At 48.0% G+C, this 21,560-nt stretch overlaps 2 protein-coding genes across 9 annotated transcripts; both read left to right on the top strand.

Moving 5' to 3' along the window:
- The first annotated feature begins 1,076 nt into the window (after positions 1–1,076).
- On the top strand, positions 1,077–4,899 carry LOC148216182 (nicotinamide N-methyltransferase-like). Of its 3 annotated transcripts, XM_088138908.1 has the most exons (4): positions 1,077–1,215; positions 2,427–2,650; positions 3,240–3,447; positions 4,260–4,897. In XM_088138908.1, the coding sequence occupies exons 2-4, from the start codon at positions 2,620–2,622 to the stop codon at positions 4,693–4,695; spliced, it is 675 nt and encodes a 224-aa protein (XP_087995034.1). In that variant the 5' UTR covers positions 1,077–1,215; positions 2,427–2,619; the 3' UTR covers positions 4,696–4,897. The 3 variants fall into 3 exon arrangements, with proteins under 3 accessions (XP_087995034.1, XP_087995033.1, XP_087995032.1); XM_088138907.1 differs by having other exon boundaries at positions 2,427–3,447; positions 4,260–4,892; XM_088138906.1 differs by lacking the exons at positions 1,077–1,215; positions 2,427–2,650 and adding an exon at positions 1,462–2,426 and having other exon boundaries at positions 4,260–4,899.
- Positions 4,900–10,383: 5,484 nt separating this feature from the next.
- LOC148216181 (nicotinamide N-methyltransferase-like) lies at positions 10,384–16,728 on the top strand. Of its 6 annotated transcripts, XM_088138902.1 has the most exons (5): positions 10,403–10,639; positions 12,118–13,188; positions 14,400–14,623; positions 15,215–15,422; positions 16,096–16,728. In XM_088138902.1, exons 3-5 carry the CDS (start codon positions 14,593–14,595, stop codon positions 16,529–16,531), a joined length of 675 nt encoding a protein of 224 aa, XP_087995028.1. In that variant the 5' UTR covers positions 10,403–10,639; positions 12,118–13,188; positions 14,400–14,592; the 3' UTR covers positions 16,532–16,728. The 6 variants fall into 6 exon arrangements, with proteins under 6 accessions (XP_087995024.1, XP_087995023.1, XP_087995027.1 ...); XM_088138898.1 differs by lacking the exon at positions 14,400–14,623 and having other exon boundaries at positions 10,384–10,639; positions 12,121–14,399; XM_088138897.1 differs by lacking the exon at positions 14,400–14,623 and having other exon boundaries at positions 10,388–10,639; positions 12,118–14,399.
- Positions 16,729–21,560: the final 4,832 nt, after the last annotated feature.

Here is a 21,560-nt window from a genome sequence, read left to right as displayed (position 1 = left end):
TGTGGTTTGTAAACCATGGCTGAGGCATTCCTTTGACAGTTAAACCTAGCCAACTTGGTCTGTTCAACAACAAAGATTATGCAACGTATGGGTTGTGTACTATGTAAACCAGATATTTTTCTCCAACTTCATGCTTTACCTCAGCAGGCCTGAAGCACGGAAACCCAGTGAAATCGCAGCAAAACATCAGAAGAAATTGCAAGCAGGATCCAAGATCGTCCCTAATATAAAGTGTGATCCAATAAGACTGAGACTTGTGGTTTTGTAAGTGGCTGTGTAATTGATGTCACTCCCTGTTACGCACATTGCTTCACCTCATATCTCCCAACACTTTCTTAAAGAATGTGACAACGAACAACCAGCATGCAGCGACTTAGTGAAAGAGCGGATTGTACAAAGATTGTTTCTTGCGAAGTAATTGCGTACTGTGTCAGTATACAACTGCAAAAGAGAATCACAGCTTTGTTAAGCTCTGGGTCTTCCTCAGATGCTTGGATGTTGGGCAGGAGCGCAAATGCTCTGAAGAATGAATGAGAGCTGCCATGTGCTGGGCTGTTGGAAGATCATGACATCTTCTTCCCAATTGCTTTATCGTAGCGCTTCGTTGCCATGACAAGAAGTGGGCCATTCAGCCATCAAAGAAAGTCCCCTATTTCTTCTCCAAAGTTCAGGTCTTCCTTTCCGGATTAGCACTGGAATTCTTTCATCCCAACGATGCCCTGGTGTGAGACACAGGTGGCCCTTGGCCTGGAGAGGAAGCCTTTCATCCAGTGGAAGGAACGCGGTCACCCCATTGAGACGCTGAAATCCTTTTCTGCCAAAGACTCGGACTAGGTTGTCTGTCACATCGCCCACGTGGCAGGGGAGGGCCATTCTCATACCTCTGGGCCAGCATAGATCTGGAGCAATTTGGGGACTTCCGTGGTTGCATCCACAAGGGACATTGTTCAGGGTCTCGAGGCAGCATCAGCGATGCCTGGGTCACGATTACGGCCTTTTATGCCAACAACACGCACACCACACCACAACACCATATTGTTTGGAACACGATTGGCATATCTAAGAGGCAGCAGAGCCTTGACCCTGAGGTCAGCCAAGGAATCGTTCTTTCTTCCGCTGGCATGCCAGCCACGTCTTCATCAGCTTCGTCACTGTATGGATACCACATGGATTAGGCAGAGCAACACCAGCAGAGGGAGCCAACGACTGAATAAAGTGAGACATCCCCCAGCTGTAAGCCCAGCGCAACATCTGGAAACAAACCAATGAATAGCATTTCTTATTGAAATAAAAATAAGCTTTTCATAGCCTAGGTTGGTTTTTCTTTTCAGGCAAAATAGCCAGATTTAAATCTTGTTGAATTCAGTAGGTAAGGAAAGCTTATGGAAGCTTTGTACCTTAAAATGTGGCCTGATTATGCTTCTGGGTGTAAATAAACATGAGATCGAGAAAGTGGAAGTCAATGACTGTAACAGCTAGAAATGATAGGCTTACGATAGGATAGCAGAGGTCAGTCTAAGGTGTGGGAAGAATTCCAGTGGGACAAATATGCGCCCTTCATCCAACTGTTGCAAACATTTTTGGTTGGTTTGCTCCTAAACTTCTGAATGGGGTCTTGGAAAGGACACACTTAGTTCATGTCCTCCCTCCCTATTTGTAGCATCTTATCACATTGCCCCACCACTGCTGGGGTGAGAAATGACCCATGCGTGGAGGCCTTTGTAGGAGCTACTGAAAGATGCTGTAAATCCTACGCTCAAACGTAAGGGTTGCAAAGAAAATTTCTTCTTTTCTCCTTCTTCTTACACGCAGTTCTAGAAACACTGGGTCATTATTCCGGGTTTGCTTGAAGCATTTTTGACCCATGTCTCAGCTGACAATGTTCCTGGAGCAGTTTCTGTGAGGTTTGCACAATTTGGAAAACTTCATGTGTTGGTTCTCAGGATCTGTCTGTGATGTGCAAATGGTGGCGTGTACTTCTTCTCAGCATGTCCAGCCAGTTCTTATAAATCATACTTAGTCATTATTAATGGTGCTTTTTTAGTGACATATTTTTACTGACATTATTTTAAAGGTCACCCAAATACCCTGCAAATGTTCATTGGGGCCTGTGTCAAAGGATTTTAAGTTTTCAGTCCCAACGTCCAGCTGCACCTGCTGCTGATAGGCTGAGGAGAACAGCTGGTAAAGCCGTTTGGCACAGAATCGCCTCATCTGGGTTAAAAGAGGATTCTGGCAGGAAGAGCGCGCATTTGGTATCTGCACGCACAGAGATCACACCATGACGGAATTCACTGCGGGAGATATTTACCAGAATGAATTTGATCCCAAAGCTTATTTGGAATACCTACATTTTGGGGAAGGGTCTTTAAAAGATGAAATCCTTGAGTTTTTTTTGAAATGCTTCTGCAAAATCTTTTCTTCAGGTAGGTGATCAGTTCACTGCTGTAACTCTGAAGGGCGAGGAGGCTCGTGAAAAGAGGCAGACTGTAGCTCCAGGGAACAGGTCTTTGAACGTCTCCAGCATCTCTAGGGAGGACCTCCACCAGAAACTCTGGGCCAAGGACCTGACGTGGTGTTCAGCAGCTTTTTACGCCCCTGAAAGCTGATCTTCAAGCTATGTTAAGCTCATGGTCTTGCTGTTTTGAAGGTCCTATCAGATTTGTATGCCATATTTATTTAATGTATGTATTTGCTGCATTCCTGCATTCAGACATCTGAAAGTGGTGATCATGAAACCTAATAAAATGCAAAGGGGGGGAAATAAGATTCCAGCAACTAAAACTACAATGAATTGAAAGCATTCCACGTAAGTGTTCAGTAGTTAAAAAGAAATCAGAGGGAGAAAGAAAAGGGGGAAAGCACAGGGTTCACTGAAGACTTCCGTGTAGAGTAGAACTTTAAGAGGGGCTTAAGACACAGACGTCTTCTGGTATCTTCCAAATATGGTCAGGTATTCTCTGTGCTTTTAACATTTGGGCTGTAAAAATGGTTTCAGTGTTCCCAAGAATGATTTTTTTTTTTAATGCTATAGTTGATCTCCAGTCTTTGGCTGAGGGAAGCTAAATGTTTTCTTTCTCCCATATCTGGTCTTGGAAAGGCATCACATCCAGTTGAACATCATCAGGGAACTCACATAATGACTCCCCTTGGAAAAGGTGCTCTGAGATGGGAGGAGATAAACCTGAATCTTTTCCCTCTCTCCTCCCCCTTCCAAACCCTCCCCTTGTTTCTGCCAGGGGTCCTGAAGGGTGGCACCCTGATCGACATTGGTAGCGGCCCCACCATCTATCAGCTCCTCCCAGCCTGTGGGTCCTTCGAGAGCATCATTGCCACGGATTATCTGGAGCAGAACTGCCAGGAAATCAGAAAGTGGCTGAAGAATGAGCCCGGCGCTTTTGACTGGTCCCAGGTGGTGAAGTATATATGCAAGCTGGAGGGAAACAGGTAGGGGGGTGCAAAGAGCAGCACTTTGAAGGAAAAAGGGGGGATTCATCTTACTTACAGCTGATGAGGACAAAGTCCGCCAATGGCAGCAATGGAGAAACGTCAGCGAAGGAATGTTGACCCTTGAAACTCTCGGTGTGGGAAGTGAAAGGTCATCTTGATGAGAGAAAAAGGGACGGAGGGCCCTTTCTGGGGGGCAGGGGACCAAGGAGGTCAAGAAAAACAGAGCAAGGGAAATTGGGAGGGGAGGGAGGGAATATCCAGTCCGAGTCGAGCGTAGAGCTGCTAAACCAGCTCTTTGGTGAAGCACGGAGGTTCGGTTCGGTCCGAGGGCCTCCCCTCCGATAGTGCATTCAAATGCCAACATTTCATTCCTGAACATTTTGGGTTGCTAAAGACTGATCCAGGGCACCACCAGTATGATGCAAATTTCGAGACTGCCAGGTAAGAGAAGCAACGCAGGCAACCGAGGCCCCTTCAGATGGCTGGTCTGCGCCTCACATCAGCCCTCACTATGTGGGATACTGGGTGGCACTGTCTGAAAGTGATGTCCAAACATCCGGAGAACACCAAGTTGCTTATCCTGGCCATAGAGCTTGGCGTCTACTAGTGCCGTTAGAAGGAGTGTTGTGCACAGGAGGCTGGGGAAACATCTCAGAGCCAGGCGGTAAAATCGATCACTCTCCTTCCCGACATACTTCAGCTGTACTGGAGAGCGACTTCAAGCCACCACTTCTAAGCTGCTTCAGCGCATTCCAGATACGCCCCAATTCCAGAGTGAATAATCCGTTGGCTTTTCCATGTCCCCGTAGGGAGACGCGTGCAGAGAAGGAGGCAAAGCTGCGAAGAAGCATCAAGCAGGTTCTCAGATGTGATGTCCACCAAAGCAACCCAGTGGCTCCCGTCTCTTTGGCCCCAGCTGACTGCCTTCTTTCCACACAGTGCCTGGAGGCTGCGTGCAAAGACCCAGAGACTTTGCAGGCTGCCTTGAAGAATATCAGGTCCCTGCTGAAACCTGAGGGATACTTGGTACTTGGTGGGGTTTTAGGATGCACTTACTACAGGGTGGGCTCTCGTAGGTTCTCCAATTTATCCTTTACTGAGGAGATCCTAAAAGATGGCCTTAGCGCAGCTGGGTTTGCCATAGTAGAGTTCAATGTGGAGCCCCGAAGTGTCAGAACCCATATGGATGACTGTGATTTCGCTGGAAAGTATGTCATTCTTGCCCGCAAGGAGAAAGAAGTGTAAACCCAGTAGCTGAATCGTGTCCTTAAAGCCACAGCATCACTTTGAATCTGGGAGGTCCTTGTTCCGAGCCCGTCTCTGCCACGGCCTCTTCTCAGCCTTGGTTTTCTAACTGTCAAATGAAGGCCATAATAACTCAGCCTACAGGCGCATTGTGAGGTTAATTGAAGAAATTAAAATAAAGCAATCTTGAAAAACAAGCATGTATTGTGTTGATCTATTTTTAGTGATTTAAGATGAACATTTAACGAAAAATAAAGAAAGCATCTGGAAAACAATGGAAATGTTAGCATTCACCCAGGTTTCCATTAATTTAATTAACAGGCCAATGTTGTTGTTTTTTGTTTTGGTCAATGGCGAATGTTCACTTTCTAGCAGGCTTAAAAAGTTTGGGCACCAAGATTAGCAAAAGTTTCTTAGGCTGAATTTACCCAATACAAGAGGTTAAAATGGGACTTCCATGTTTGGGTGAAGGAAGGAGTCACTCAATCCTTCTGGGTTTATTAAATCATGGTTACCACGTTGTTCTATGTGGCCATGATGTGATTTGCATTTGACAAACGGAAGCCACAACCTTCTCACTTCAAGGGGAGGCCCTGCAGGATCCCAAGTCCCTTGACCATATCTGTGAAGATTGGGAATGGGGAGGATTGGGAAGATCTGTCAAGATTGGGAATTGGGAAGGGGGGCAGCACCCAGGAAAGCTAATTTCTGCCTTTGCCGCCTCAGAGGTCCCATGGAGGAGGAGGGAGGGACCAGTGGCATTGGGTCCCAGACTGGATGATTCCTGAATCTCAGGCAGCTGGGCAGAAGACCACATCACAGCCCCTCCTTTGAAAATATGACCACCAAAACCTCTACTGTAGTGCATAGCGATGTTCGGTTGGACGCCGAGTTTCTCGTCCAGCACCTTCACCCTTACACCAAAGCAGCTCATTTTCTGAGAGCGCAAACTGCACTGAATTATACACTAACAAAACAGATTGGTGGAGACCATGTGCTACACCATAAGGCATTTAAAAAGAAAATGATAGCATGAGGGTTCCTGCATGCCTGGACATACAGCCGTGGGGATCAATGGCTATTGGTCTTGATGACGGTGGCAAGTAATTTTCTGCCGGGTCAAGAGTGGGTGGGGGGACTTCAACATGGGAAAAGTCCTCCAGCCCTCATCATAAAAGCGGCTATCCAAATATGTTCTCCTTGCAAACCGTCTGATCAAGTATTGTGCCTTAGAGGGATCTTCTGCCTCTCCCCTTTGAAGAGGATCAGATAGGGAGATAGGACCAAGAAGGCTTTGGCTGACAAGAATCAGGTGGAGGAGGAGGAAGAGGGTGTAGTGAACAGAAGAAAACTTCTGGTTGGTAAATTGTAGGCATAAAGAGGTGGAGGCATCGAGCAGACCCCTTAAAACCTCAAACCAAACCAACCAAAAAGTGGGTGATGAGCCTTTGGCAAGATTTCAGGGGAAATGGAGCCAACTTTCACAGAAAAAGAATTTCAGTTCCCTTCTAAAACCAGGAGGGCCCGTCATCTTACTCGCTGTCCTCCAGGAAAGCTTTTACATGGTTGGGCAGCAGGCATTCTCCAGCCTCTACTTGGAGAAGGAGGTGGTGGAAGGGGAAAGAAGCTGGCTTTCTTATTAAGTGGGTTGAAGAAATCAAGATCAACTCCCCATTCTCAGTAAACGATGCTAAGGGGGCATGCGTGCTTCTTGCTCAGAGACGCAGAATCTGAAAAGTAGGACGTGGGCAAAATAGCCACTAGAAGCTGCTGAGATTACAGTTGTCCTTCTTTTTAGCCATTAAAGATTAAAAGGATTAGAGGAAGGTGTTCCAAATCAAGTCTGCTGCACCGAGAGAAGCACATTTTGTCTCAGACCAGCAGCTCTTCCCTGCCTGGAGTTTCCCAGATGTTAGACTACAATTCCCATAATTCTTCTGCCAGTTTCCTGCAAATGATGAAGGCTACATTCGAGTACATCTCTCAAGTGACCAAGTTGGAACTCCAGTTTAAGATGCTCTTGCACAGGTGTGCAGGCACAAACATACGCACACACACACACACAGACAGCCATGACTAAGAAAGATACTAGTAGCTCCAGAGCAGGGAGGGACTGAGTTCAGTTGAGATTCCTGCTGTATAACTTTACATTCCCATTTCTCCCCGCTTACCTGCCTCACCTAAAGAGCCTGCATGGATGTTTCAAAAAGTCTGTCAAATTCCAGGTGCCACAGAATGTTTTATGGACCTGTTGTCATTTTGCTTTCTGAAAATAGAGTGGGAAGAAATGGATTTCCATTCTGTCTTGTCAAAATTACTTAAGGGCTGATTGAAGAAAATCTTCTGACTCTTCGATGTCTTTCATACAACAAGTCCTTGTTATCAGTTCTCGGGAATATGGCCTACTGGAAACGTGGTCCTCGGCTGAGAGTGCTTAGATTACTGGATATCTGGGGATTTAATGATATTTTATGAGTTGGGAAAAGGCAAACATAAAAATAGAATTATCCACAGCACTTGCATTATTTATGGTTAAACCGGTGACATTGGTCTGTCTGAACTGTTTTTAAGCAAGACTGACCCAACGTATTTAGTTAAAGTGAAATCTCTTTCCCTCCCTTTAGAAAGTCAGTCCACTACTCAAAAGAGCATTTTTGCAGCAAAATGGGGCAGAAGAACAGAAAGACTGCAGTCTGCGTTCTCTCTTCAGATAGATCGCCTCTAACCCAAAGCCATCCCTTCACATCCAGAGGTTGGAGGGCCTGTCTAGGGCGCTCTCAGGGGTAGCAAGGATTTGGCTCAGAGACAAGTAACGTCTGAAATATGTTTGCTGGCCAACTAAGAAGAAGAACGCCTACTCAAAAACAAAAACAGCTAATCTTGCCGTGATGGAGAACAAGGGTCAGCAAAGGGCACCCATTCATCTGGAAAAGGCCCTCTCTTTCCGGGGTGCCAAAAGGGTCATGGCTCTTAGTAGAAAACTTCAAAAATTATGGGTTCACACATAGCTTCCAGGGAACACTGCTTTTCAGACATGCCCAAGGAGCCTGTGTTATTGTTCTGGACCAGCTAGGATCCATTACATCAAGGAGGCCCAAAACTGGGTTGAAACAATTCCCCAAAGAAGCAAGCCAGCATAAGCAGAGAGTTTGCAAGTGGGACGAAAGTGGGGGTAGGGTGGGAGGGAACGTTTCCCTTGAGTCCACCGGGGATCAAAGGCCAGTTGTATGCTGGGTGGTCCTTCTGTCTTAGTTTGCAGATAGAACAATAAGTTTGAACCTGCTGGCCAAGCATATCTGAACGGCCATGCACTTTGGACCTCATCCAAACCTCAAACTACTATTTGCTTCTGTCTCTTGGTACTATTCCTGAATGAAATTGGCAGGCCATCTGTAGAGGTTCTGAAGCCATGCCCAAAGGTCACCCGCACGCATTCAGAGCCTGAAATAGCCTTCTCTGAAATGGTGTCTCCGGAATCTGGGAAGGGTGGAATCGTTAGCAACATTAGAAGGATCCCAGGTTGGGAAGAAGAGGCCTAAAACTCTCCTTGGCATAAATGGACAGAAGACAGGAACTGGCAGAGCTTGTCCTCCATCCAGTTTCGCTGAACTGACGGTCAGTTTGAACTGGCGAGGGGGGCTGGCGGGGAGGGGAGGGCCGGCCTGCAGACCAGCCCTCGCAAAGTGAAGGACGGGGCACCTGCCTGCCGACGTGCCACCCGCCGGAAGGGATGCAGAAAGGGGGATTCACCGGAGAAGGCGCACCGGATGCAACGCGCGGCCTCTCACACGGGACCCGCTCCGTGTCCTGAAATCTCACGGCGGTTGCTTTCTCTGCTCCCCAACCCGATCCTAAGGGAGAGTTTAAAAATCGGGTCGGTTAAAGCAAGCAAGCAAGCCAGCAAGCCAGAAAGCAGGAAAGCCGCGCCATGGCTGGACGCAGGGTCTGAATTTTGCAAATTTCCTTTCTTTTGCTTTGCTGTACGGAGGAGGATGTTCCGTAGCAGAGTAACATTTCTTTATTGGGTAACCGAGGACAGCTTTGAAAACTGGGTTTAGGGATAGGCTTCAGCAATATATGAACCGAGAACTACCAGATGTACAAGCTGGGTTTCGAAGAGGCAGAGGAACTAGAGATCAAATCGCCAACATTCGCTGGATCATGGAGAAAGCATGAGAGTTCCAGAAAAATATCTACTTCTGCTTCATTGACTATGCAAAAGCCTTTGATTGTGTGGATCACAACAAACTGTGGCAAATTCTTAAAGAGATGGGAATACCAGACCACCTTACCTGTCTCCTGAGAAATCTGTATGCGGGCCAAGAAGCAACAGTTAGAACCGGTCATGGAACAACCGATTGGTTCAAAATAGGGAAAGGTGTACGACAAGGCTGTATACTGTCACCCTGCTTATTTAACCTATATGCAGAGTACATCATGAGAAATGCCAGGCTGGAAGAATCACAAGCCGGAATTAAGATTGCAGGGAGAATCATCAACAACCTCAGATATGCGGACGATGCCACCCTAATGGCAGAAAGTGAAGAAGAACTAAAGAGCCTCTTGATGAGGGTAAAAGAGGAGAGTGCAAAAGCTGGCTTGAAACTCAACATTAAAAAAACTAAGATCATGGCATCTGGACCCATCAACTCCTGGCAAATAGAAGGGGTAGAAATGGAAGCAGTAACAGACTTCATTTATTTGGGCTCCAAGATCACCGCAGACGGAGACTGCAGCCATGAAATTAAAAGACGCTTGCTCCTTGGGAGGAAAGCTATGGCAAGCCTAGATAGCATATTAAAAAGCAGAGACGTCACCTTGCCGACAAAGATCCGCATAGTCAAAGCTATGGTTTTTCCAGTAGTAATGTATGGCTGTGAGAGCTGGACCATAAAAAAGGCCGAGCGCCGAAGAATTGATGCCTTTGAACTGTGGTGCTGGAGAAGACTCTTGAGAGTTCCCTGGACTGCTAGGAGGTCACACCAGTCAATCTTAAAGGAAATCAACCCTGATTGCTCATTGGAAGGATCGATAATGAAGCTCAAGCTCAGATATTTTGGCCACCTAATGCGAAGAGAGATCTCTTTGGAGAAGACCCTGATGCTGGGAAAGATTGAAGGCAAAAGGAGAAGAGGACGGCAGAGGATGAGATGGTTAGATAGCATCACTGAAGCAATGAGCATGAAACTGAGCAAGCTCAGGGAGGCAGTGAAGGACAGGAAGGCCTGGCGCAATATGGTTCATGGGGTCACGAAGAGTCGGACACGACTTAACGACTAAACAACAACAACAACAAATACCCTGCAATGATTTGGATCAGGAAGAATTGATGGACCACGTGCCAATGATTAAATGACTGTTTAGTGAAATATTTAACAAGTAGACCATTAAGTGATTAATTAATGGATTTTTTTTAAAGAAGAAAAAATCAGATTGGGCTGTGTTTAGTGCAAAGTCCTCCCTTTTTACTGAATTTGGCTGCCTTTACAGTCAGAGCCGGGACTCCCGCAGGGACACCACAGGGCACTCTTCTCTAGGAGGGAGGAGAGGCGCATTTAACGCAGATGATATTCATTGAACTAGGCCCCCTTTGGGCGGGGCTTCCGCCGCGCGCGGCTCCCGCGTTTTGGCCGCCTTCGCTCGCCGTTCCGCTCCCGCGGTCCGGAAGACCAAGTGGCTCCGCGCATGCGCCGTTGAGCGGTCTAGTGGGGCCGAGAGCCCGGGAGGAGGCCGCGCGGGTCGGTAAGGCGCCTGCGCAGGCCGAGGGAGCCGCGCGCGACTTGAAGGCCCTGCCCCTACTCGCGCGCATGCGCTGCCGGGCCGCCGGCGTGCTGAGGCGATGGGAGCGGCGGCGGCGGCGGCGGCGGAGGCGGACTGGACGCTCTTCGTGGGCAACCTCGACCCCCGCGTCACCGAGGAGCTGGTCTTCGAGCTCTTCCACCAGGTACCGGGACGGGGCGCCGCGGGGGTCGCTGGGGGTGTCTTCTGCCCCTTCGCCCGGCCCGCGGCGGAGTTGGGCCGCGCTCGGGCGGGGCGTCGAGGGTGCGCCTCATCGGAGGCCTTCTCCGCGCCCACCAGCACCCCTGCGAGGTAGGCCGGCTCGGGAAGCGGGACCGTGCCGGCAAGCACAGCCAGACCTGCGAGCTGTTCAGCCTGAGCTGTTTCACCCCCCCGGTGCAGCTGGGGGCCTTCTCCTGGTCAGGCCCTCCCTGGGAGTAGCTGACTGTACCGCGCGGGCGGCTGAGGCGATGGGAGCGCTCCTGGCCGCCCAGGGAGCCCTCAGCCACTCCCTGCCCGGGCACCCCCGGGCTGCCGCCGCCAGGGGATCGGCTGCCGGGGGGCGTCCTTCGCAGGCCCGCTTCCCCTCCCTGCGCCGGCCACACTCGCCCGCGTCCCTGGCTGCTGCTGCGGGGCTCTGCTCTCCGCTGGCACGGCCTCCTGCTCAGCCCTCCCCCGCCATCTAGCGAGCGGCGCCCGCAGCTGCGAGGTCGCCTCCTTCGCTCCTGGGAGAGTCGCTCCTTCGACGGGAGGGCCACGCGTCGTGCTCCTCTCGCAAAGGCCAGAAACCCGGGGCCGAGGACGTGGAGCTTCGTGGCCAGCAGCAGCGGCGGCGGCGGCTCACCGCGGCGGTTGAGAGCCTCTGGGCTTGCTGGTGTGGGCTGCGCTCTTTGGGGCGAAGTGGCTGAACTGACCTGCCGAGGCGGAATGGTTGCCTGCTGTGCAGGAGAGGTGATACGATCAGCCAGGATTGTTAGAGGATCCTCTCTGCTTGCTGATGGCGTTCCAGGGTCGTCCTCCTGAAGTAAATCCAGCCAGAAACATTCAGGCTGCTAGATGCAGATGTGCTTCCCAGCATGGATTGGGTACAGTGTGCTAAAGTGCATCCGGGGCGTGTGGATGGCCCGGGTCAGTTTGTATTTCGAGCAGCAGAAGCCAGCCCCATTGCCCACCAGAAAGCAGGTCCTTCGGGTCCCCTGCAGCTGGACCCTCCTCATGACATAAGTTGCGGTAAGCCAAACGGTGGCTTAGCGCTGGCATTGCCAACATAATGCTTATGGCTATTGATGTACACTCCCCCCCACACACACGCATCAGGTTCATCTCCCACCTGACTTTTCAGTGTTGTGTCCTATTCTACATGGAGAACTGCCTGTATCCCTGGCAGTCGCAGCCTTGGCAATGGGCCCTCCGCCTTTCAAATGTGACCGTTGCCTCCAAAAGTTGAGGAGCAATTTATACGGGTGCCCATCTAGCTTCTGTTCTGGAAACTTAGCTGCTGTGGTTTGTAAACCATGGCTGAGGCATTCCTTTGACAGTTAAACCTAGCCAACTGTGGTCTGTTCAACAACAAAGATTATGCAACGTATGGGTTGTGTACTATGTAAACCAGATATTTTTCTCCAACTTCATGCTTTACCTCAGCAGGCCTGAAGCACGGAAACCCAGTGAAATCGCAGCAAAACATCAGAAGAAATTGCAAGCAGGATCCAAGATCGTCCCTAATATAAAGTGTGATCCAATAAGACTGAGACTTGTGGTTTTGTAAGTGGCTGTGTAATTGATGTCACTCCCTGTTACGCACATTGCTTCACCTCATATCTCCCAACACTTTCTTAAAGAATGTGACAACGAACAACCAGCATGCAGCGACTTAGTGAAAGAGCGGATTGTACAAAGATTGTTTCTTGCGAAGTAATTGCGTACTGTGTCAGTATACAACTGCAAAAGAGAATCACAGCTTTGTTAAGCTCTGGGTCTTCCTCAGATGCTTGGATGTTGGGCAGGAGCGCAAATGCTCTGAAGAATGAATGAGAGCTGCCATGTGCTGGGCTGTTGGAAGATCATGACATCTTCTTCCCAATTGCTTTATCGTAGCGCTTCGTTGCCATGACAAGAAGTGGGCCATTCAGCCATCAAAGAAAGTCCCCTATTTCTTCTCCAAAGTTCAGGTCTTCCTTTCCGGATTAGCACTGGAATTCTTTCATCCCAACGATGCCCTGGTGTGAGACACAGGTGGCCCTTGGCCTGGAGAGGAAGCCTTTCATCCAGTGGAAGGAACGCGGTCACCCCATTGAGACGCTGAAATCCTTTTCTGCCAAAGACTCGGACTAGGTTGTCTGTCACATCGCCCACGTGGCAGGGGAGGGCCATTCTCATACCTCTGGGCCAGCATAGATCTGGAGCAATTTGGGGACTTCCGTGGTTGCATCCACAAGGGACATTGTTCAGGGTCTCGAGGCAGCATCAGCGATGCCTGGGTCACGATTACGGCCTTTTATGCCAACAACACGCACACCACACCACAACACCATATTGTTTGGAACACGATTGGCATATCTAAGAGGCAGCAGAGCCTTGACCCTGAGGTCAGCCAAGGAATCGTTCTTTCTTCCGCTGGCATGCCAGCCACGTCTTCATCAGCTTCGTCACTGTATGGATACCACATGGATTAGGCAGAGCAACACCAGCAGAGGGAGCCAACGACTGAATAAAGTGAGACATCCCCCAGCTGTAAGCCCAGCGCAACATCTGGAAACAAACCAATGAATAGCATTTCTTATTGAAATAAAAATAAGCTTTTCATAGCCTAGGTTGGTTTTTCTTTTCAGGCAAAATAGCCAGATTTAAATCTTGTTGAATTCAGTAGGTAAGGAAAGCTTATGGAAGCTTTGTACCTTAAAATGTGGCCTGATTATGCTTCTGGGTGTAAATAAACATGAGATCGAGAAAGTGGAAGTCAATGACTGTAACAGCTAGAAATGATAGGCTTACGATAGGATAGCAGAGGTCAGTCTAAGGTGTGGGAAGAATTCCAGTGGGACAAATATGCGCCCTTCATCCAACTGTTGCAAACATTTTTGGTTGGTTTGCTCCTAAACTTCTGAATGGGGTCTTGGAAAGGACACACTTAGTTCATGTCCTCCCTCCCTATTTGTAGCATCTTATCGCATTGCCCCACCACTGCTGGGGTGAGAAATGACCCATGCGTGGAGGCCTTTGTAGGAGCTACTGAAAGATGCTGTAAATCCTACGCTCAAACGTAAGGGTTGCAAAGAAAATTTCTTCTTTTCTCCTTCTTCTTACACGCAGTTCTAGAAACACTGGGTCATTATTCCGGGTTTGCTTGAAGCATTTTTGACCCATGTCTCAGCTGACAATGTTCCTGGAGCAGTTTCTGTGAGGTTTGCACAATTTGGAAAACTTCATGTGTTGGTTCTCAGGATCTGTCTGTGATGTGCAAATGGTGGCGTGTACTTCTTCTCAGCATGTCCAGCCAGTTCTTATAAATCATACTTAGTCATTATTAATGGTGCTTTTTTAGTGACATATTTTTAGTGACATTATTTTAAAGGTCACCCAAATACTCTGCAAATGTTCATTGGGGCCTGTGTCAAAGGATTTTAAGTTTTCAGTCCCAACGTCCAGCTGCACCTGCTGCTGATAGGCTGAGGAGAACAGCTGGTAAAGCCGTTTGGCACAGAATCGCCTCATCTGGGTTAAAAGAGGATTCTGGCAGGAAGAGCGTGCATTTGGTATCTGCACGCACAGAGATCACACCATGACGGAATTCACTGCGGGAGATATTTACCAGAATGAATTTGATCCCAAAGCTTATTTGGAATACCTACATTTTGGGGAAGGGTCTTTAAAAGATGAAATCCTTGAGTTTTTTTTGAAATGCTTCTGCAAAATCTTTTCTTCAGGTAGGTGATCAGTTCACTGCTGTAACTCTGAAGGGCGAGGAGGCTCGTGAAAAGAGGCAGACTGTAGCTCCAGGGAACAGGTCTTTGAACGTCTCCAGCATCTCTAGGGAGGACCTCCACCAGAAACTCTGGGCCAAGGACCTGACGTGGTGTTCAGCAGCTTTTTACGCCCCTGAAAGCTGATCTTCAAGCTATGTTAAGCTCATGGTCTTGCTGTTTTGAAGGTCCTATCAGATTTGTATGCCATATTTATTTAATGTATGTATTTGCTGCATTCCTGCATTCAGACATCTGAAAGTGGTGATCATGAAACCTAATAAAATGCAAAGGGGGGGAAATAAGATTCCAGCAACTAAAACTACAATGAATTGAAAGCATTCCACGTAAGTGTTCAGTAGTTAAAAAGAAATCAGAGGGAGAAAGAAAAGGGGGAAAGCACAGGGTTCACTGAAGACTTCCATGTAGAGTAGAACTTTAAGAGGGGCTTAAGACACAGACGTCTTCTGGTATCTTCCAAATATGGTCAGGTATTCTCTGTGCTTTTAACATTTGGGCTGTAAAAATGGTTTCAGTGTTCCCAAGAATGATTTTTTTTTTTTTAATGCTATAGTTGATCTCCAGTCTTTGGCTGAGGGAAGCTAAATGTTTTCTTTCTCCCATATCTGGTCTTGGAAAGGCATCACATCCAGTTGAACATCATCAGGGAACTCACATAATGACTCCCCTTGGAAAAGGTGCTCTGAGATGGGAGGAGATAAACCTGAATCTTTTCCCTCTCTCCTCCCCCTTCCAAACCCTCCCCTTGTTTCTGCCAGGGGTCCTGAAGGGTGGCACCCTGATCGACATTGGTAGCGGCCCCACCATCTATCAGCTCCTCCCAGCCTGTGGGTCCTTCGAGAGCATCATTGCCACGGATTATCTGGAGCAGAACTGCCAGGAAATCAGAAAGTGGCTGAAGAATGAGCCCGGCGCTTTTGACTGGTCCCAGGTGGTGAAGTATATATGCAAGCTGGAGGGAAACAGGTAGGGGGGTGCAAAGAGCAGCACTTTGAAGGAAAAAGGGGGGATTCATCTTACTTACAGCTGATGAGGACGAAGTCCGCCAATGGCAGCAATGGAGAAACGTCAGCGAAGGAATGTTGACCCTTGAAACTCTCGGTGTGGGAAGTGAAAGGTCATCTTGATGAGAGATGGGATACTGGGTGGCACTGGCTGAAGGTGACGTTCCAAACATCCAGAGAATACCAAGTTCCTTATCCTGGCTGGAGAGTCTGGCCTCTACTAGTGCCATTAGGAGAAGTGTTTTGCACAGAAGGCTGGGGAAACATTTCAGAGCCGGGAGCTAAATTGGTCCATTCCTAAGCTGTTCATATGAAGACGCATGCAAGGTCCTGCTGTTCTAGCAGCCTTCAGAACTGGCAACCCTGCTGTATATTTAGCAGATTTCCCCTTCAAAATTCCATGTCTCGTTTGAGCCCCCTTATTGCAAACAACAGGAATTTCATTCTAGAAGTTCAGGGCATTCATCAAAGGCTGCACATACCAGACAAAGGGTGCTCAATCATTCCGTTTCCCGACATACTTCAGCTGTACTGGAGAGCGACTTCAAGCCACCACTTCTAAGCTGCTTCAGCGCATTCCAGATACGCCCCAATTCCAGAGTGAATAATCCGTTGGCTTTTCCATGTCCCCGTAGGGAGACGCGTGCAGAGAAGGAGGCAAAGCTGCGAAGAAGCATCAAGCAGGTTCTCAGATGTGATGTCCACCAAAGCAACCCAGTGGCTCCCGTCTCTTTGGCCCCAGCTGACTGCCTGCTTTCCACACTGTGCCTGGAGGCTGCGTGCAAAGACCAGGAGAGTTTCCAGGCTGCCTTGAAGAATATCAGCTCTCTGCTGAAACTCGGGGGATATTTGGTACTTGGTGGGGTTTTAGGATCCAATTACTACAGGGTGGTCTCTCGTAGGTTCTACAATTTACCCTTTACTAAGGAGAACCTGAAAGATGGCCTTAGCGCAGCTGGGTTTGCCATAGTAGAGTTCAATGTGGAGCCCAGAATTTTCAGAACCCATATGGATGACAGTGATTACTCTGGAAAGTATGTCATTCTTGCCTGCAAGGAGAAAGAAGTGTAAACCCAGTAGCTGAATCGTGTCCTTAAAGCCACAGCATCACTTTGAATCTGGGAGGTCCTTGTTCCGAGCTCATCTCTGCCACGGCCTCTTCTCAGCCTTGGTTTTCTAACTGTCAAATGAAGGCCATAATAACTCAGCCTACAGGCGCATTGTGAGGTTAATTGAAGAAATTAAAATAAAGCAATCTTGAAAAACAAGCATGTATTGTGTTGATCTATTTTTAGTGATTTAAGATGAACATTTAACGAAAAATAAAGAAAGCATCTGGAAAACAATGGAAATGTTAGCATTCACCCAGGTTTCCATTAATTTAATTAACAGGCCAATGTTGTTGTTTTTTGTTTTGGTCAATGGCGAATGTTCACTTTCTAGCAGGCTTAAAAAGTTTGGGCACCAAGATTAGCAAAAGTTTCTTAGGCTGAATTTACCCAATACAAGAGGTTAAAATGGGACTTCCATGTTTGGGTGAAGGAAGGAGTCACTCAATCCTTCTGGGTTTATTAAATCATGGTTACCACGTTGTTCTATGTGGCCATGATGTGATTTGCATTTGACAAACGGAAGCCACAACCTTCTCACTTCAAGGGGAGGCCCTGCAGGATCCCAAGTCCCTTGACCATATCTGTGAAGATTGGGAATGGGGAGGATTGGGAAGATCTGTCAAGATTGGGAATTGGGAAGGGGGGCAGCACCCAGGAAAGCTAATTTCTGCCTTTGCCGCCTCAGAGGTCCCATGGAGGAGGAGGGAGGGACCAGTGGCATTGGGTCCCAGACTGGATGATTCCTGAATCTCAGGCAGCTGGGCAGAAGACCACATCACAGCCCCTCCTTTGAAAATATGACCACCAAAACCTCTACTGTAGTGCATAGCGATGTTCGGTTGGACGCCGAGTTTCTCGTCCAGCACCTTCACCCTTACACCAAAGCAGCTCATTTTCTGAGAGCGCAAACTGCACTGAATTATACACTAACAAAACAGATTGGTGGAGACCATGTGCTACACCATAAGGCATTTAAAAAGAAAATGATAGCATGAGGGTTCCTGCATGCCTGGACATACAGCCGTGGGGATCAATGGCTATTGGTCTTGATGACGGTGGCAAGTAATTTTCTGCCGGGTCAAGAGTGGGTGGGGGACTTCAACATGGGAAAAGTCCTCCAGCCCTCATCATAAAAGCGGCTATCCAAATATGTTCTCCTTGCAAACCGTCTGATCAAGTATTGTGCCTTAGAGGGATCTTCTGCCTCTCCCCTTTGAAGAGGATCAGATAGGGAGATAGGACCAAGAAGGCTTTGGCTGACAAGAATCAGGTGGAGGAGGAGGAAGAGGGTGTAGTGAACAGAAGAAAACTTCTGGTTGGTAAATTGTAGGCATAAAGAGGTGGAGGCATCGAGCAGACCCCTTAAAACCTCAAACCAAACCAACCAAAAAGTGGGTGATGAGCCTTTGGCAAGATTTCAGGGGAAATGGAGCCAACTTTCACAGAAAAAGAATTTCAGTTCCCTTCTAAAACCAGGAGGGCCCGTCATCTTACTCGCTGTCCTCCAGGAAAGCTTTTACATGGTTGGGCAGCAGGCATTCTCCAGCCTCTACTTGGAGAAGGAGGTGGTGGAAGGGGAAAGAAGCTGGCTTTCTTATTAAGTGGGTTGAAGAAATCAAGATCAACTCCCCATTCTCAGTAAACGATGCTAAGGGGGCATGCGTGCTTCTTGCTCAGAGACGCAGAATCTGAAAAGTAGGACGTGGGCAAAATAGCCACTAGAAGCTGCTGAGATTACAGTTGTCCTTCTTTTTAGCCATTAAAGATTAAAAGGATTAGAGGAAGGTGTTCCAAATCAAGTCTGCTGCACCGAGAGAAGCACATTTTGTCTCAGACCAGCAGCTCTTCCCTGCCTGGAGTTTCCCAGATGTTAGACTACAATTCCCATAATTCTTCTGCCAGTTTCCTGCAAATGATGAAGGCTACATTCGAGTACATCTCTCAAGTGACCAAGTTGGAACTCCAGTTTAAGATGCTCTTGCACAGGTGTGCAGGCACAAACATACGCACACACACACACACAGACAGCCATGACTAAGAAAGATACTAGTAGCTCCAGAGCAGGGAGGGACTGAGTTCAGTTGAGATTCCTGCTGTATAACTTTACATTCCCATTTCTCCCCGCTTACCTGCCTCACCTAAAGAGCCTGCATGGATGTTTCAAAAAGTCTGTCAAATTCCAGGTGCCACAGAATGTTTTATGGACCTGTTGTCATTTTGCTTTCTGAAAATAGAGTGGGAAGAAATGGATTTCCATTCTGTCTTGTCAAAATTACTTAAGGGCTGATTGAAGAAAATCTTCTGACTCTTCGATGTCTTTCATACAACAAGTCCTTGTTATCAGTTCTCGGGAATATGGCCTACTGGAAACGTGGTCCTCGGCTGAGAGTGCTTAGATTACTGGATATCTGGGGATTTAATGATATTTTATGAGTTGGGAAAAGGCAAACATAAAAATAGAATTATCCACAGCACTTGCATTATTTATGGTTAAACCGGTGACATTGGTCTGTCTGAACTGTTTTTAAGCAAGACTGACCCAACGTATTTAGTTAAAGTGAAATCTCTTTCCCTCCCTTTAGAAAGTCAGTCCACTACTCAAAAAGAGCATTTTTGCAGCAAAATGGGGCAGAAGAACAGAAAGACTGCAGTCTGCGTTCTCTCTTCAGATAGATCGCCTCTAACCCAAAGCCATCCCTTCACATCCAGAGGTTGGAGGGCCTGTCTAGGGCGCTCTCAGGGGTAGCAAGGATTTGGCTCAGAGACAAGTAACGTCTGAAATATGTTTGCTGGCCAACTAAGAAGAAGAACGCCTACTCAAAAACAAAAACAGCTAATCTTGCCGTGATGGAGAACAAGGGTCAGCAAAGGGCACCCATTCATCTGGAAAAGGCCCTCTCTTTCCGGGGTGCCAAAAGGGTCATGGCTCTTAGTAGAAAACTTCAAAAATTATGGGTTCACACATAGCTTCCAGGGAACACTGCTTTTCAGACATGCCCAAGGAGCCTGTGTTATTGTTCTGGACCAGCTAGGATCCATTACATCAAGGAGGCCCAAAACTGGGTTGAAACAATTCCCCAAAGAAGCAAGCCAGCATAAGCAGAGAGTTTGCAAGTGGGACGAAAGTGGGGGTAGGGTGGGAGGGAACGTTTCCCTTGAGTCCACCGGGGATCAAAGGCCAGTTGTATGCTGGGTGGTCCTTCTGTCTTAGTTTGCAGATAGAACAATAAGTTTGAACCTGCTGGCCAAGCATATCTGAACGGCCATGCACTTTGGACCTCATCCAAACCTCAAACTACTATTTGCTTCTGTCTCTTGGTACTATTCCTGAATGAAATTGGCAGGCCATCTGTAGAGGTTCTGAAGCCATGCCCAAAGGTCACCCGCACGCATTCAGAGCCTGAAATAGCCTTCTCTGAAATGGTGTCTCCGGAATCTGGGAAGGGTGGAATCGTTAGCAACATTAGAAGGATCCCAGGTTGGGAAGAAGAGGCCTAAAACTCTCCTTGGCATAAATGGACAGAAGACAGGAACTGGCAGAGCTTGTCCTCCATCCAGTTTCGCTGAACTGACGGTCAGTTTGAACTGGCGAGGGGGGCTGGCGGGGAGGGGAGGGCCGGCCTGCAGACCAGCCCTCGCAAAGTGAAGGACGGGGCACCTGCCTGCCGACGTGCCACCCGCCGGAAGGGATGCAGAAAGGGGGATTCACCGGAGAAGGCGCACCGGATGCAACGCGCGGCCTCTCACACGGGACCCGCTCCGTGTCCTGAAATCTCACGGCGGTTGCTTTCTCTGCTCCCCAACCCGATCCTAAGGGAGAGTTTAAAAATCGGGTCGGTTAAAGCAAGCAAGCAAGCCAGCAAGCCAGAAAGCAGGAAAGCCGCGCCATGGCTGGACGCAGGGTCTGAATTTTGCAAATTTCCTTTCTTTTGCTTTGCTGTACGGAGGAGGATGTTCCGTAGCAGAGTAACATTTCTTTATTGGGTAACCGAGGACAGCTTTGAAAACTGGGTTTAGGGATAGGCTTCAGCAATATATGAACCGAGAACTACCGGATGTACAAGCTGGGTTTCGAAGAGGCAGAGGAACTAGAGATCAAATCGCCAACATTCACTGGATCATGGAGAAAGCATGAGAGTTCCAGAAAAATATCTACTTCTGCTTCATTGACTATGCAAAAGCCTTTGATTGTGTGGATCACAACAAACTGTGGCAAATTCTTAAAGAGATGGGAATACCAGACCACCTTACCTGTCTCCTGAGAAATCTGTATGCGGGCCAAGAAGCAACAGTTAGAACCGGTCATGGAACAACCGATTGGTTCAAAATAGGGAAAGGTGTACGACAAGGCTGTATACTGTCACCCTGCTTATTTAACCTATATGCAGAGTACATCATGAGAAATGCCAGGCTGGAAGAATCACAAGCCGGAATTAAGATTGCAGGGAGAATCATCAACAACCTCAGATATGCGGACGATGCCACCCTAATGGCAGAAAGTGAAGAAGAACTAAAGAGCCTCTTGATGAGGGTAAAAGAGGAGAGTGCAAAAGCTGGCTTGAAACTCAACATTAAAAAAACTAAGATCATGGCATCTGGACCCATCAACTCCTGGCAAATAGAAGGGGTAGAAATGGAAGCAGTAACAGACTTCATTTATTTGGGCTCCAAGATCACCGCAGACGGAGACTGCAGCCATGAAATTAAAAGACGCTTGCTCCTTGGGAGGAAAGCTATGGCGAGCCTAGATAGCATATTAAAAAGCAGAGACGTCACCTTGCCGACAAAGATCCGCATAGTCAAAGCTATGGTTTTTCCAGTAGTAATGTATGGCTGTGAGAGCTGGACCATAAAAAAGGCCGAGCGCCGAAGAATTGATGCCTTTGAACTGTGGTGCTGGAGAAGACTCTTGAGAGTCCCCTGGACTGCTAGGAGGTCAAACCAGTCAATCTTAAAGGAAATCAACCCTGATTGCTCATTGGAAGGAT

The sequence above is a fragment of the Python bivittatus genome, unplaced genomic scaffold (genome assembly GCF_059951505.1).
Source record: "Python bivittatus isolate LINGU-HERP-01145 unplaced genomic scaffold, Pbiv_v1 ctg000320_np1212, whole genome shotgun sequence".
Classification (NCBI taxonomy): Eukaryota; Metazoa; Chordata; class Lepidosauria; order Squamata; family Pythonidae; genus Python; species Python bivittatus.
The sequence above is the reverse complement of the archived record's forward strand: the minus strand, read 5'-3'. Positions and strand labels throughout refer to the sequence as shown.